This window comes from Morone saxatilis, unplaced genomic scaffold, assembly GCF_004916995.1.
Source record: "Morone saxatilis isolate NCDOM2014 unplaced genomic scaffold, NCSU_SB_2.0 Contig18, whole genome shotgun sequence".
In the NCBI taxonomy this organism is placed as follows: Eukaryota; Metazoa; Chordata; class Actinopteri; family Moronidae; genus Morone; species Morone saxatilis.
The window spans coordinates 26,457,265-26,471,101 of record NW_023339740.1 but is presented as its reverse complement, the minus strand read 5'-3'; the positions used below and the strand labels follow the sequence as shown (position 1 = coordinate 26,471,101).

Below are 13,837 nucleotides of genomic sequence, written 5' to 3'. Positions count from 1 at the left end.
GTGTGTGTGTGTGTGCGTGCCCTTATTTCCATTTGCCTGATCTTCATTAAATGTAAAACAAATGTCCTCAGTTCTCCATTTCATGAGTTTCTTTCTGTGCAGTGTAAAAATCTTCTTGTGTATTCTGTATTCCCTGAGCATCAAAATGAAGTGGGAGATAAAACTTGAATCCCAACACGGTCAGTTCTGCATCTGTGGAGGAACACTCATTTTGTGATGGATGCAGTTCAGAAGATGTTCACGACATCAAACTACATTTGTTGAAAGCTTTGGTGTGCTTTTATGCAAATATGAGCAGTACAAGGACTAATGAATGAATGAGTGCCTTTCTGCAGATAATGTCTGTGTGTGTATCTGTGTGTGTGTTCTTGTGTGAATATGTGTGTGTTGTAATACCCACCGGAGATAACTGAGATGTGAAGCACCTCACTGATCCCCAGTGTCGCCTGAGGGATTTACCTAATCTAGCCATCTATCACACCAAAGCTTCATCTCACCTGTGTGTGCGTGTGTGTGCAAGGGTGTGAAGGGAAAACATAGAGTATCGATTGAGAGATCTGCAGTGCTCCTCAATGTGCTTCAGTTGCCTGTGTGTGTGTGTGTGTGTTGTGTGTGTGTGTGTGTGTGTGTATGTATAAATGATAGCAATACAAATACAGAAAAATGGAGAGACAGCTGACGATAAGCACGGCTCAAAGGTTTTATTTTAGTAACTATGATCTTTACCATAATCTACCTGCTTATTGTTAAATTAATATAAACCCAAATCCTACAACCACTGGGCAGTCTGGTTTTGTCCCGCCTTATTGACTGGCTGCACAAAGTCTGAAGTGATTAAACTGACTCAGCATCAGTTGAGCCTTAAGAAGTTTGAAAATGAAAGAAACTCTAGAGTCACAAATTTGTGAATTTCCCAGACCTCTGTAGCCATGGGTCATTTCTGCTATAGAGGCTAGCTAACTTAGCTTAGTACATAGCCTGGAAACAAGGAGAAAAGGCTAGCCTGGCTCTTTCCAATATTGACTAAATCTGTCTACTACCACCTCTAAAGCTCTCTAATAATCTAAAACAGTGTCATTTTAATGATGCATGTTCTGCTGGGTACAGTAGTTTGACAGCTACAATCAATGGGTATGCTCCTCATTACTTGTGTTCTCAGATAACAATGGTCCATACTGAGCGTCACTGTCATACCAGGGCCAGTGTGTGTTTATGTAAAGTGCCTCGAGTGAATAATGTAGCCAGAAGCTTCTTTTTTTTACCCTGGTGCTATGGTGTGGAATGGCCTTCTGTTACACATAAAGACTTTAAATACGAGAGGGGCTAATAGAAGTCAGGTTAGGTTAGACTTATAAATTTAAATTGCAGCAACATTATTTTAAATGTGTTTGTGTTTTCTTGGGACCATGTTGGAAATAAGTCTTTTCACTTTAACATGTTATCCTTTGGATTTTTGTTGTTGTTTCCAATAATCATTAAATACAATTAATCAATCAATCAATTAACATTATATTGTGTGTTTAATTAGTACGAAAATTAAAATTAAAATTAAACATTCAACAGTTTTCACTTTGTTCTTTTGGGGGCGGGACCAGTAACTTCCAGTCTCTGTTGGTTGCCTGGCAACGGGTCCAGCCGGCTGCTGGCGGTAGCTGTACAGTCATTTAATCTAACTAAATGTAGCCAGGTAGTATCAGCAGTCATTATGAAAACAAAGTTATTAGACAATATGAGAATAAACTCCCCTCACTTACTATGGTCCTTCGGCTCTCCCTTGGCATAAAGTTAGCGTTAATTGAGTGAGAATGAGGGCGGCAGCAGCGCAGGTGGCCAGTATTGTATTTCTTTTTTTGTCTACAGTGAGACAGAGCACAATAGTCAGCAGGTAATGCTAGCACAAAGTCTAACCACTCTGAATCAAAACTAGCTTAAATGAGGAGAGATTCTTTCAAGCTGAAAGAGAAGTTACACAACAGCCAAGGACCTGCCGACCCCGGTCCAAACGCTCAGCGTCGGTGAGCTAATTAGCTGCCAGCTGAAAAACGCGCTGTGGTTGTTCCTAAACTTAAAAATGTATGGCTTTTTATATTACAAAACCAGCCGGGGGGAGCTAATAACCAATAACCTAATGAAGATAATATGGTTTTATTTGCTGGGTAATGTTACTGTGCATTTAGGAAAAAAATAAAATAAAATTTAGTTAGTGGTTGGTTAATTCAGCTAACCTTTGGGCAGAAACAGACAGTTTGTTTTCTGTCTCTTTATTCTCATGTTCTTTGTAAGCTACCTAGTAAGTTCTTAAAACTGGATGGATAAGATCAGGTTGTATGCTATGTATTGGTGTCCTGAGAAGAAAAACAAGTGACATGTTTTAATGGATACCTGAGTGATTAATCTGCACTTTTTTATTGGAATTGCTGCTCCAGTCACCCTCATCCAACTGAACCCCTCCATCTCCATCATCACCATCTTTTCACAGCCCACTGGATCTTCGGTCCTCATCTACACTACTCATCAGCCTCCTTCATCTTCACCATCTTCTTGGCAGTCAGGATGGGCAGTTGCTGAGGGTGGTGGTAGGAGCTTGAATGCACTAAAAAAAACTAATGAAACAGAGTTTAACACACACGATGACCGATTTCATACCCCCATGGTTATTTCTATGAAAAGTGCAGACTTATTAGTACAGTGGGTTTGAATGTAGTTGCCCTAGTAATATGTTGCCATCATATAAAAATAAAGATTTGTTGTCATTTTTAATATTTTAATTAGCCATATTAGGCTTTCTGTGAAGAATGACTCTAAATTAGTCAGTAAGTAGTTTTATATAATTTCAAGTCACCCAAGAGGTGTATAAGTTCAATGAATCCTGTTACAAACAATGGAAAGTGTAGTGCCATAAAATGAAACATGTGCATGGTTCTAACTGAAAGGAAATAAGACAGAAAACTCTAAAGTAATAGACTACAGTTAATATATTAAGTAACGTAATTGCCGTATATGCCAGTCTCTTCTTAGAAGCTAGACATACCTGAAAACTTGACACCTAACACCTGCCGAATGAGGCGCATAAGCGGTATCAATCTTCTCATGTCCCTCTCGACAAGTAAGTGAATAGTCGTGTTTTCAAAAATGTGCTAAAGAGTTTAACGTGACCATTGCCACAGCTACCAAAGCCTAGACCTATCTGTAATTACAAACCTCTCTCATCTGTTAAAGTATTTTCTTCACATGGTCCCTCTTTTACTCCAAATGTTGCTAGCAGTTGGGTGTTTCAGTGGCTTCAAAGGCTGGTTGATGATTTGGATCCGCCCTGATTGCGTTTTGTAGGAGTGTCAGATAACTGTGCACACTGTGTCATGGAAAAAATAATCTATATTCATGAACTTTTGTCATGAACTCTTAACTTCAAAGCAGCATGATGAAGGTGAACTGAACTCCGCAGCATCCTTCCCAAGTCAACCCATTAAGTTGTTTACCTCGCCAAGCCTTGACTCAGCTCGAGAATAGCTGGGCCGCTGCACTGGATAGTTTTTAGAAAAGAGGTTACATGTAATTGTTCTGGATATTGCAATGCCTTTGTTTATACAATAGTTTAATTAAGTGTTTTGGGAATATAGCACTGTACAATAGATTTTTTTTAACTTCTGTTGAAATAAGTGATCCACCGTTCCCTGATCCTCGTTACCACAGTCCACAGAGAATCCCTTTCAGTGGGTTCGGTGAAAAGTTGTAGTTTTCTTCAAGTTACACATTGTTTCAAAGTATGTCAACAGTCTCTATGTCATGGTAAAAGAATAGAAAAAACTTCTTGAAATATTTTATTAAGACTTTTTTATTTATTTTTTATTTTTTACAGATTTCCAAAGTAAAACATTTTTAGACACATTATTTGTATCTGAAATGTGACATTGTGTAACCTGTTACAGTAATAAGACACCTGCAGATATATAAAAAAGCCTAGTAAGACCCCTGACCCCACACTGTCTTTACACTTCCACTGACCTACAGTACTGTCACTATTTGTATACATTGTGTTGCTTTTTCATAAAGTCTTGTTTCTGTTGTAGAAAATCTGTTTTAATACACCAAATTCACTCTGAAGAAGACTGCTGAACGTATTTGCTGTTACTGATGATGTCTTTTAACCTTTGAAGGCCTTTTCATCCCTGCCAGGAACCTTTCAATTGGAATGACACATGCGCAATGAAACAATGAGGCTTTGTTAATTCTCATTAGGTGATGCTTATCTTATCTGATCTTCACATTTACATTTTAGTCATTTCAGCTGACTCTTAGAAATGAGCTGACAGAGGATCAGTGTCTCACTCAAGGACATTCAGCAGCAAACATCTTTTTGGTTTATCTGTCTTGTATCTTGAATTCCCTTTAATCCGGGAATCAGAATGGACAGCGGGCAGCCACTAACCACTTATCTCTGTATTTGTGTGTTTGAGTGTGTGTCTGTATATGTGTGTACACATCTGTGTGTGTACGTCCTTCTCTTTTCCTGTTTTGTGTGTGTATTTGTCTTTATGTGTATGTGTGTTTTTGGTTAGAAGCTCTGCGGGGGGTGACGATGGTGGAGCTGGTGAAGAAAGAAGGCAGCACACTGGGCCTCACCATCTCAGGAGGAACCGACAAGGATGGGAAACCCAGAGTGTCGAACCTGCGGCCTGGAGGACTGGCGGCCAGGTGGGTGCACCACCAGCAAAAGAAGAATAATAAAGCCGTCAGACCTTGTTGATATTCTGTAATAACAACAATCAGGAGTGAAAAAAAAGTCCACATTTTCAAAACAATGTACATATGATTGTTTCACTCCAACTGAGAGTAATTTATGCAACATTTTACATGCATTCCTTTTCTGCGCAGGAGTGACCAGCTTAACGTTGGTGACTACATCAAGTCGGTGAACGGCATTAATCTGACCAAACTGCGGCATGAAGAGATAATCAGCTTACTGAAGAACGTAGGAGAGAGAGTTCTGCTGGAGGTGGAGTATGAACTGCCCCCTACAGGTACATATTAATTCAACTCCATTTACTGCGACATCGTTTTTAGGGTCATAAAGTAAATGGCTATGGTAAGGTCAGGTCCAGTTTGATCATTATCATTATGTGAAAAACACCATGCTATCTGAAGACAATATCGGATGATTCTGCAAAAACCTGGATGACATTTAATGTTTTTAAAATCCTTCAATATCTGCACACTGCAACTATAATGACAAAAAGGAAAGACTGTGGTTGTAGCAAATACACTATAGTAACTTATGGTGAGGGCCACTGAACACCTGGTCAGAGTTAGGTTAGGGAACATCAGGGAAAGGTAGTGGTAATGGTTGATATAAAAGGTTAATGAAATGTGCAGGTCTGTCATGGGACAACCAGCCTCCACATCCTCATCCATACTTTCCAGCTTTCTGCCACATATAGTGCATACTACTCCTGCATCGGCACCGAACGTCTGCACTGGATGTAAATAGTGACATGTAGAATCGTCCAATATGAGCGTGTTTCATATGATACTGATTTGAAAAACCAATGAGACCAATGTTGGTACAGCGGCTCCTGAAAAAATACAACAAAAAAAAGGTTGTCAAATGCAATACAACACTATGTGGTGGGATGGTGGGAACTCTACCAGGATCATAAAATGATCTTCGTCATGGTAACATTCAAAATAATCCGAGTCATAGTATAACAAACTGCTGTGCGATGTTTGCTCATCCAAGCCTTTAAACTCTATTCCTCAAACCGTTACATTATATTCCTGCTACCTGTAGCAATACCCCAACCAACATCACTCCTTTGCATTTTTTAAATGCTGTGCCATTTTCCGATTGAATGCTTGCTAATACCAAGAGTACATAACAGTTAGAACTTGATGAACTCATTATCTGACTGAAGAACCCACAGCTCTTCCATGTATATGTATTTTTATTTTATCATAATTCATTTTAAGATAATAGAATTGCAGTTTCAGTAGCTACAGTAACAGCACTAAAGGTGATCATAGACATCCTTAATTAAAACCCACACTGCATACATATTGGCATCCGGGTTCAATTCAAAGTAAATATGTTTCTTGTACTGTTGTAATTGTATAGCAGTATATGAGTCATTGTTCATATTTTTTTCTGTGTTAAATGTTTTTATTCCATATGTATGAAGCAAACATTTGCATGAGAATAAAACGTTGACTACTTGATTATGGAGCAACAGAAGTAAAGTTCTCTAGCAAACACTTAACAGCTAAAGTGTAAATTGCTTTTCTCACTCTTTCACTAAATTTGATAAATTACCTGTCTCTCTCTGTCTCGACAATCTCTGCTAATTTCTCTCTCTCTCATCTCTCTCTCTCCATTTATCTCTATTTTTCTCTGTATCTCCCCCTTCTCAAAGCACCAGACAGCACCTCAGGGGTTATATCGAAGACAATCGACATCTGTTTGCACAAAGAGGGGAACAGCTTTGGTTTCGTCATGAGAGGTAACCATCACGGAATTAAGCCAATTTTTATATGTTTGGTGAACCATATGAATAGTTATGATTGACATGGCACCATGCTGAGATGTTGTCATTAAACGATCACTGATCGCCTTAAAATATAAAGATTGCATCTTTTATTTGTGTTGGCACTGAAAAAAGCTGTGAAAGTAGGAAAAAGATGAAAAATATGAAGTTGCTGCCTCTTTTTCTCTGACGTAATTTGTCTAACACAGACAGCTAATGGTTAACAGGAAGGCAAGGGTGATTTGAGTGTTTTATCTCATTAAATAGAAACTCTATATACTTTACATTTCTGCTGACCAAGCATACAATAACATTTTAAATTGATTCCCTGCTTTCCAGGAAGCCATCACTTTCAATTATTTTGACTGTTTACAGTGAGAATCAACTTGTGGGGAAGGGGAAGATTAAGGTAATCTATGGTTAAAAGAAAATTCTTCTTGCAGGTGGTACCCATGAGGACTGGCACAAGTCACGCCCCTTAGTGGTCACCTACGTCAGGCCAGGAGGTCCTGCAGACAGGTAGCACTGACGGCACACTCCTGCGACCATAGACCCATACAGTATATAAGTGTACAAAGCCACATGTTCCAAACATATTCGCACACATATCCGAGCAAACACACAAACACATACATTGTCAGAGCCAGAGAGAGGGATGCATGTCTGTTTTGGGGTGAAAAGGGCAATGACTTCTAAAAAAACGAGATGTCTAGGAAAACAAAAAGGCAGACGAGCACCGCCCCCATTGAGTTTAAACTAACAGCGGCACAGCTCAGCCAGTTCCAGTCAAGAGTCAGGGAGATTTCTCTGTGCCTTCATGCGAATAAACCCCAAGGATAACGGTGTCATTTCCTGTGACCGTCACTGGTATGTTGACAGTTATGTGTTACTCATAGCTGCAGCGGCATGAATCACCTCATATCCCTTTAATGTTGTCATCATGTGTCTGTCTCAGTCTTCATGTTTAAGAAATAATCCATGACATGTTCATGTAAATGTCAGCTTTGCGACTGTTTAACTGATGTGACGCAGCAGTGATGCAACCTGCTGGAGATCCAGTGCAGGAATTCTTACACGTTTACACTGTTAAGAATCCTCCTGGGTAAAGTACTCTGCCATCCAAAATACCATAAAATTAGCTCCAACGCTGGAACACAAGTTGTGGGCACAGATTTTCTGAAGCAGTGTTTGACAATGACCTAACATCTACATCACAATGAATTGTCACACTTATGAATATAATGACGAATATAATGATACCATGTTTTTAGTACGTCAGGCAATTATACTTTTTTCTTCATGTTTGATCATTTCTGATTTGTTTGTCATAAATAATTACTTTATGACCACTTAAAAATGATATATTTTCTGGACTGGACTTTTATTGGATGGTTGAGTTGTGAGGATTGTGTTGAAAAGGGGCCAGCAGCCAAGCTCATGTTCTCTGCAGTTGGGAAATATTTTGAGTAGATTTCTCCCAATGAAAGCATGTTAGTTTTTTAAGGTTTTTTTTGCCTTTTATTGCCTTTATTCAATAGAAACAGCTGAGATAGACAGGAAAGGTTGGTGGAGAGAGTGGGGATGACATGCAGCAAAGGGCCGGAGGTCAGATTCGAACCCGGGAACCAACTCCATACATGGGTCGCCAGCTCTACCGACTGAGCTAACCAGGCTTCGAGCATGTTAGTTAGTTATTTTTTATTCATTAGCTTTTTTTCCATTTCTGCTCAATTCAATTGCTTAAGTATATTTATAGGTAACTGTGGTATTTTTCAGCTCAATTTTCCTAAGTGACTAATTAGGACAAACATTTTTTAAAATTAGTTCAGTGTTGAGTAAGAGGGCTGCAGCTGAATCTTTTTCGGCAATCATGCACCATGAATGTGTATCTATTAACTGTGCTGGTCTTTGCCACTCAGATTGCTATGAAATGTCAACAATATTAAAATTCCTACAGAGATAGACCTTTTGTGAAAGAGTAAGATCCATTTTGTTTAGCCAGAAACAGCAGTTCAAAGCCACCAGTCTCCATTGAAAAAAACATTAACTTTACTTAGCAACATATTAACTCTTCATTCAAACTTAACAGAAACAAAATAAAACTCACCAAAACCTTGGTTTGTCTTTGCACTTTTCCAACAATCACCAACTCCGGTTTGTTCGAAATAAACCCATGATTCATCAAGAAAATATTCTGGCTCTGCATGCTGTTTCTGCCTGCTGCCTTTCTGATGCCCGACCTCCCTCTCGCTGCTCTCCCATATTTTTACTAATACTCTATTTGTGACACATCCCACCTCCCAAACAACAAAACCTCAGTGTTTGGCGCTAAGCTACGGATGAGCTGGCATGATGAAGTGTGTAGATTATCTCTATGTTAGGACTCAGGTCATATTTTTCAGCTGTGAATTTTTGGACCTGCGGGTGAGTGAACACCTGAGGTCTCGAGTAATAAAACCAATTTCAACACACCCTCAGTGCTTCAATAAAGCTTCATCTACTTATGCACTACGCAGGGGAAGGGCTTATTCACAGAGTCTCTTATACATAGAAACACAGGGAGACATAAGTAAACTACAAAGCAATTAAAATTGCAACAGACAGATACAGGAAGTATTTACATAATTTGGACCCCCGTCATTAACATACACATTTGACCTCTTCCACTTCCTTTTTAAGGAGTATAAGTGGCTATAATTTATACATTTTTGTTTTACTTTTAATGAATGCAACAGTTACAGAATAATAACTGAAAGACCTGCACTCAAATAAAAAAAACTCATTTGTGTCATGAAATCCAATATATAATGCAGTATAAAAACAGAAAACTGTGTGTCATTGTTTGAAAAATGAGATTTATTGTCCAGCACTCATTTGAAGCTCATGTTCGCCTAAGGCTGATCTCGAAGAAACATCTGGTGGTAAACATTTGTTTGTTTGTTTTTTGCAAACTGCTGTAAAAATACTTCACACCATGAAGTTATTGCTAACAGTAGCATTAACACTTAGTAGAGTAGAGTAAATAATTGTTTATTGTGAAGTATTGTGGGGAAATGGTGTTACAAATGCAGCCACAGCAGTTACTCCTTGGCACCAAACCGCAGACAAATAGAGCGAGTGTGAAACTGCACTTTCCTCCACCATCATCATAAAAAATGTCTTGTGGAAGAATGTTCAACAGACTTGGATAATCTATGACGAGAAGCTGTTCTGGAGGCTTGTGGTAGAACAACATTACTAAGACTCTTTGTTTCCTTTAATTTGTCACCCATCCGTATTGCCAATACACAAATCTCATTGCTTGAAGTCGCATTTTTGAACAGCACGCTTTACTCACTCTCCAGCCAAGATTGGAAAAGATTAAAACATGAAAGCGTAACCCTTTTCTCTGATCACTCAGCAGCTTCAATCAGTTGACGCTAGACTTTAGAACATGGAGATGCTATTTTTATTCTAGTGGCATCTATTTGTGAAAGAATTGCATGCAGTAATAAATTAGGACACATGCAGAATAACTACATGAAACTAGCTTAACTAGTTATATATCTACTGAATAAATGAATGCATGCTTGTCTGAGATCTTTCACACATATTTAGGGCTTGTGAAAGGACTGTTTCAATGTGATCCAGTAATATATTTGTCAAAATGGATTGCAGATCAACCAAAACTATTGGTTTTATATTATCCATGGCCTTATTCTAGTTTATTCTCCACAGGTGCACGCACAGATTGACAGTCTGGGACAAGACCATGATTATATTCTATCTTACTATTGAGTTATTTTGCCCCGAAGCTCATCTAACACCATTCTAAAGAAAATCATCTTCAAAATGTGGGTCAGTCTAGGGAAACGAATGAGATATTCATGCTGCTTTATATCCCATTTATATGCCAATTGGAGAAAACTTAATCCACAGCACCATATAGTCCCAGGAGTGCCTACATTTTTAGCATTACCCAGTGGGAATTACTCTGAACTCTGAACGTGTTAAGAGAACCATATCGTTTCATGCAGGATCACAAAGAAACTTCTTTTTACTGCATCATCATATGAACAGAAAAGACAGAGAGAGAGCCTGCAGGCTTTTAAAGTAGGCTAAATGTCAGTGAAGTCCTTAAGACTTTGTTTCAACCAACAACTTAAGTTGAAGCTATATTTAAAGGGGAAATTCACCCTACAACACAGTTAAATATACCCTTACCTCTTAAAATAACAACTGTCAGATTTTGACTGTATCTAAGTCTTACAAAGCTGCGCATTGAACATGTCGGCTTTTGAGCACAACCTGCAGACTTTTTATTGGGGGAAAAAACTGCACTATCACTATTGTTCTGTCTACCTGTTTCTCAGGAAGATCCAAGGGCTTTTTCTTGGGAGTTTTGAAGCAAATCTTCTCCCCCAATTTCTTGTGAAGCTTCATTCCAAAGTTACTTCTTCCATATAACCTAATTCCAGCCATGATAAAACTTTTTGGTCTGAGCTTAGCTTGCATCATGTTGTTAAAAAGCTTCAGGGCTATCAGCATCATACTTTACAACTTCTGGCTGGTATGATGACAGCTCTGTATTACTCACACTCTGGCATCATGCATAAAGCATCTACCATCAACTTAATGCAGCCCTGTGCATGAAAAATTAAAAAGGCTGCATATCCATTTTTGGAGAAATAAATAATTGCCTAAATTGTGCCATTGAGTGCCTGTAAAATATTGAGCATCTATTCCCTGAGAGTGCTTTTTATTCAACCGGGGACTCTTTAAAAATTACCATAATTTAAATGAAACCAGATCCCATGACGTTATGTTTAATCTCGTTACTTTGAATACTGTGATGCACAGAAGTATCATCTGTCATCTTAGTGCTGTTTCCACTGTGTTTGTCCTCCATTTGAACTTGAAACGATACTGTTCGTCTCAGACAGATGAGAGGAGAGAATAGAGGAGGCTGAGAAGACGGAGAGTAGTGGAGTTGTGGGAAGTAGGCCAGCTAGGAAATGAGTAAGAGAAAAAATGTGTTTGGTTAGGGAAGGAAAGAAGGAAAGCACAGAGAAAGTGCAGCAATAAGAAAGTGTAAATTGTTGTGTTGATGATTTTTCACCATCATTTTTTTTACACAGTGTCACTACAACATTGATCATTACCCAGTTATACAAATAAAGCATACTTGTAAGTTTGATTTTTAAGAGAAGATCAAAGAGGAAATGTGGAAGAAAGGAAGCAGGAAGTAAAGAGAAATGCAAACTTTAGACTTCTGTGGGGGTTTGTCTCAATTCTTGAGGTTGGCTGTGTTTCTGAATTCTCTTCTCTTATCACTCTATGTTAACATCTGATTTTGTCTTTGTGCGCATGTCCAGAGAGGGCACACTGCGTCCTGGTGATCGTCTCCTCAGTGTGGATGGCGTGCCACTGCACAACGCCAACCACAGCGACGCCCTCAGTGTATTGTCTCAGTGCGGCCAGGAAGCCCTGTTCCAGATAGAGTACGATGTCACTATCATGGGTGAGAGACCACACACACACACACACACACACACACACACCAGACTCAGACATGAATTAAACCTTGGGGCAAAAGTTTCTAGACTTTACTAAAATGCCACTGAAATTAAAAATTTGATGTTTTTTGTTTATGTGTTGGCATTTTCTGCTGCCCCAGGTGAAGCTTTGCCTCTTTTTTGTGGATAACTGCTCAATTTAGCTCACCCATAATGCATTGCAAAGAATTCCCTGGTCGTCACATCTGGTGGTTGTTGCTTTTAAGGGCATTTCTGCCTCAAGCTCATCTGCTACTTAATGTTGGTGTTACAGAAAATGAAAGGTACTCTGGTATGCCACTGTTGTTTTTTCATATGCACAGGAGCATCAGATCACAGTAAACATCAAAGTGATTTAAAATGAAAAACATTTTTCCCCATTTAGACACAGTAACGAACGCCTCTGGTCCGCTATTAGTGGAAATTGCCAAGTCGCCAGGAGCAACGCTGGGTATCACACTTACGTCGGCCAATCATCGAAACAAGCAGGTCATTGTCATCGACCGGGTTAAACCTGGCAGCGTGGTGGACAGGTACACACACACTGACACCCAGTATATGTCTGCATACATGCAGCACAATGCCTTTGCTTCTGTATAAGGCTCAAAGCAGTAGTGAGTGGACTGCATGCAGGCTGAAGGATAGGTGGAGCTTGTTGGGCTGCAGACATTACTCAAGACTAAAACATACAGAAACAAATGGTTTATCCATACATCCATTCACAGGTTACACTGTGTAATTAGAATTTTCTCCTAAAACCTGAACATCAAACAAAGATAAGGCAGTAAAAGTCAGTACTACAGTATCTTAGTAAAGATGCAAATAAAATATGAAAAATGAAATATATAATATATATAGAATATACGAGAATATATAGAATATAGCCATTTGCCTTGCACTTTTATTTTTTGTAGTAGACCGTAAATATGGAAAGCACAGTAACCAAGGTGATAATGTGTCATTTGCTAGGTTAATGCCTATGAAAGCAGGAAGTACCATTTACATTCAGTTTTTTGGGGACTCTTTTATATTCCCGCGCACCCTTGAAGCTAAACCTGCAGTTGTATATTTGTTGAAAGTGTCACTCTACACACACAGATACATAGGCTGTATCCAGCTCTATAACTAACTCAGACAGTAGGAGACAGGATATTGCCCCAAGCCCCAGTCTGGCTCTAAAATATACATGAAGCACTTGAACTTTGTGTCACTGCTGCGAGAGCACTAAAATAACCTCAGTCAACTGAACAGGTTGACTGTGGAGGTCCTTGTTCTGTCACTATTCATTCCCACATTATTGCAAATTCAGTTTTAAAATTTGAACTTCCGTATGAAATGCAGAGACACCAGGTTGACCAGCTGTGCAGCCTGCTGGTCTGAGCTAATCAGGCTGACTTGTATAGCCGACGTGTGGTTTTCAAACAGAACAAAAACAAAGCAGTATTTCGGAGTATTACTGAAACAGCAGCAAAGTAACTATTGACAGTGTTTCTTTCTCTGGTTTTGTTGTGGGGAGATTATTTCCTTATTCTCCTGGTCTTTCTGTTTTACCAGATGTGGAGCATTGCACGCTGGAGATCACCTGCTGTCCATAGACGGGACATCGACAGAGCACTGTACAGTCCTGGAGGCAACACAGCTATTAGCAAGCACAACAGAACTGGTGAAATTAGAAATACTCCCCTCCCATCAAACAAGGCTAACTGGGAAACAGCACGACACAGGTGGGTGTACTGGCTCTGTGTCCCTGCGTATGTCCACCAAGTCTACCAAAAAATACCTTTT

The 13,837-nt window shown here is 39.2% G+C and overlaps 1 protein-coding gene across 1 annotated transcript in view; it reads left to right on the top strand.

The window, feature by feature from the left end:
* LOC118328894 (glutamate receptor-interacting protein 2-like) overlaps positions 1 to 13,837 on the top strand; it is a 164,366-nt gene that overhangs the window by 112,953 nt on the left and 37,576 nt on the right. The window contains exons 3-9 of the mRNA XM_035662820.1: positions 4,560 to 4,695; positions 4,876 to 5,021; positions 6,408 to 6,494; positions 6,962 to 7,037; positions 11,873 to 12,018; positions 12,438 to 12,585; positions 13,607 to 13,776. Coding sequence (XP_035518713.1) covers positions 4,560 to 4,695; positions 4,876 to 5,021; positions 6,408 to 6,494; positions 6,962 to 7,037; positions 11,873 to 12,018; positions 12,438 to 12,585; positions 13,607 to 13,776 — 909 coding nt within the window. The remainder of the gene's footprint in view (positions 1 to 4,559; positions 4,696 to 4,875; positions 5,022 to 6,407; positions 6,495 to 6,961; positions 7,038 to 11,872; positions 12,019 to 12,437; positions 12,586 to 13,606; positions 13,777 to 13,837) is intronic.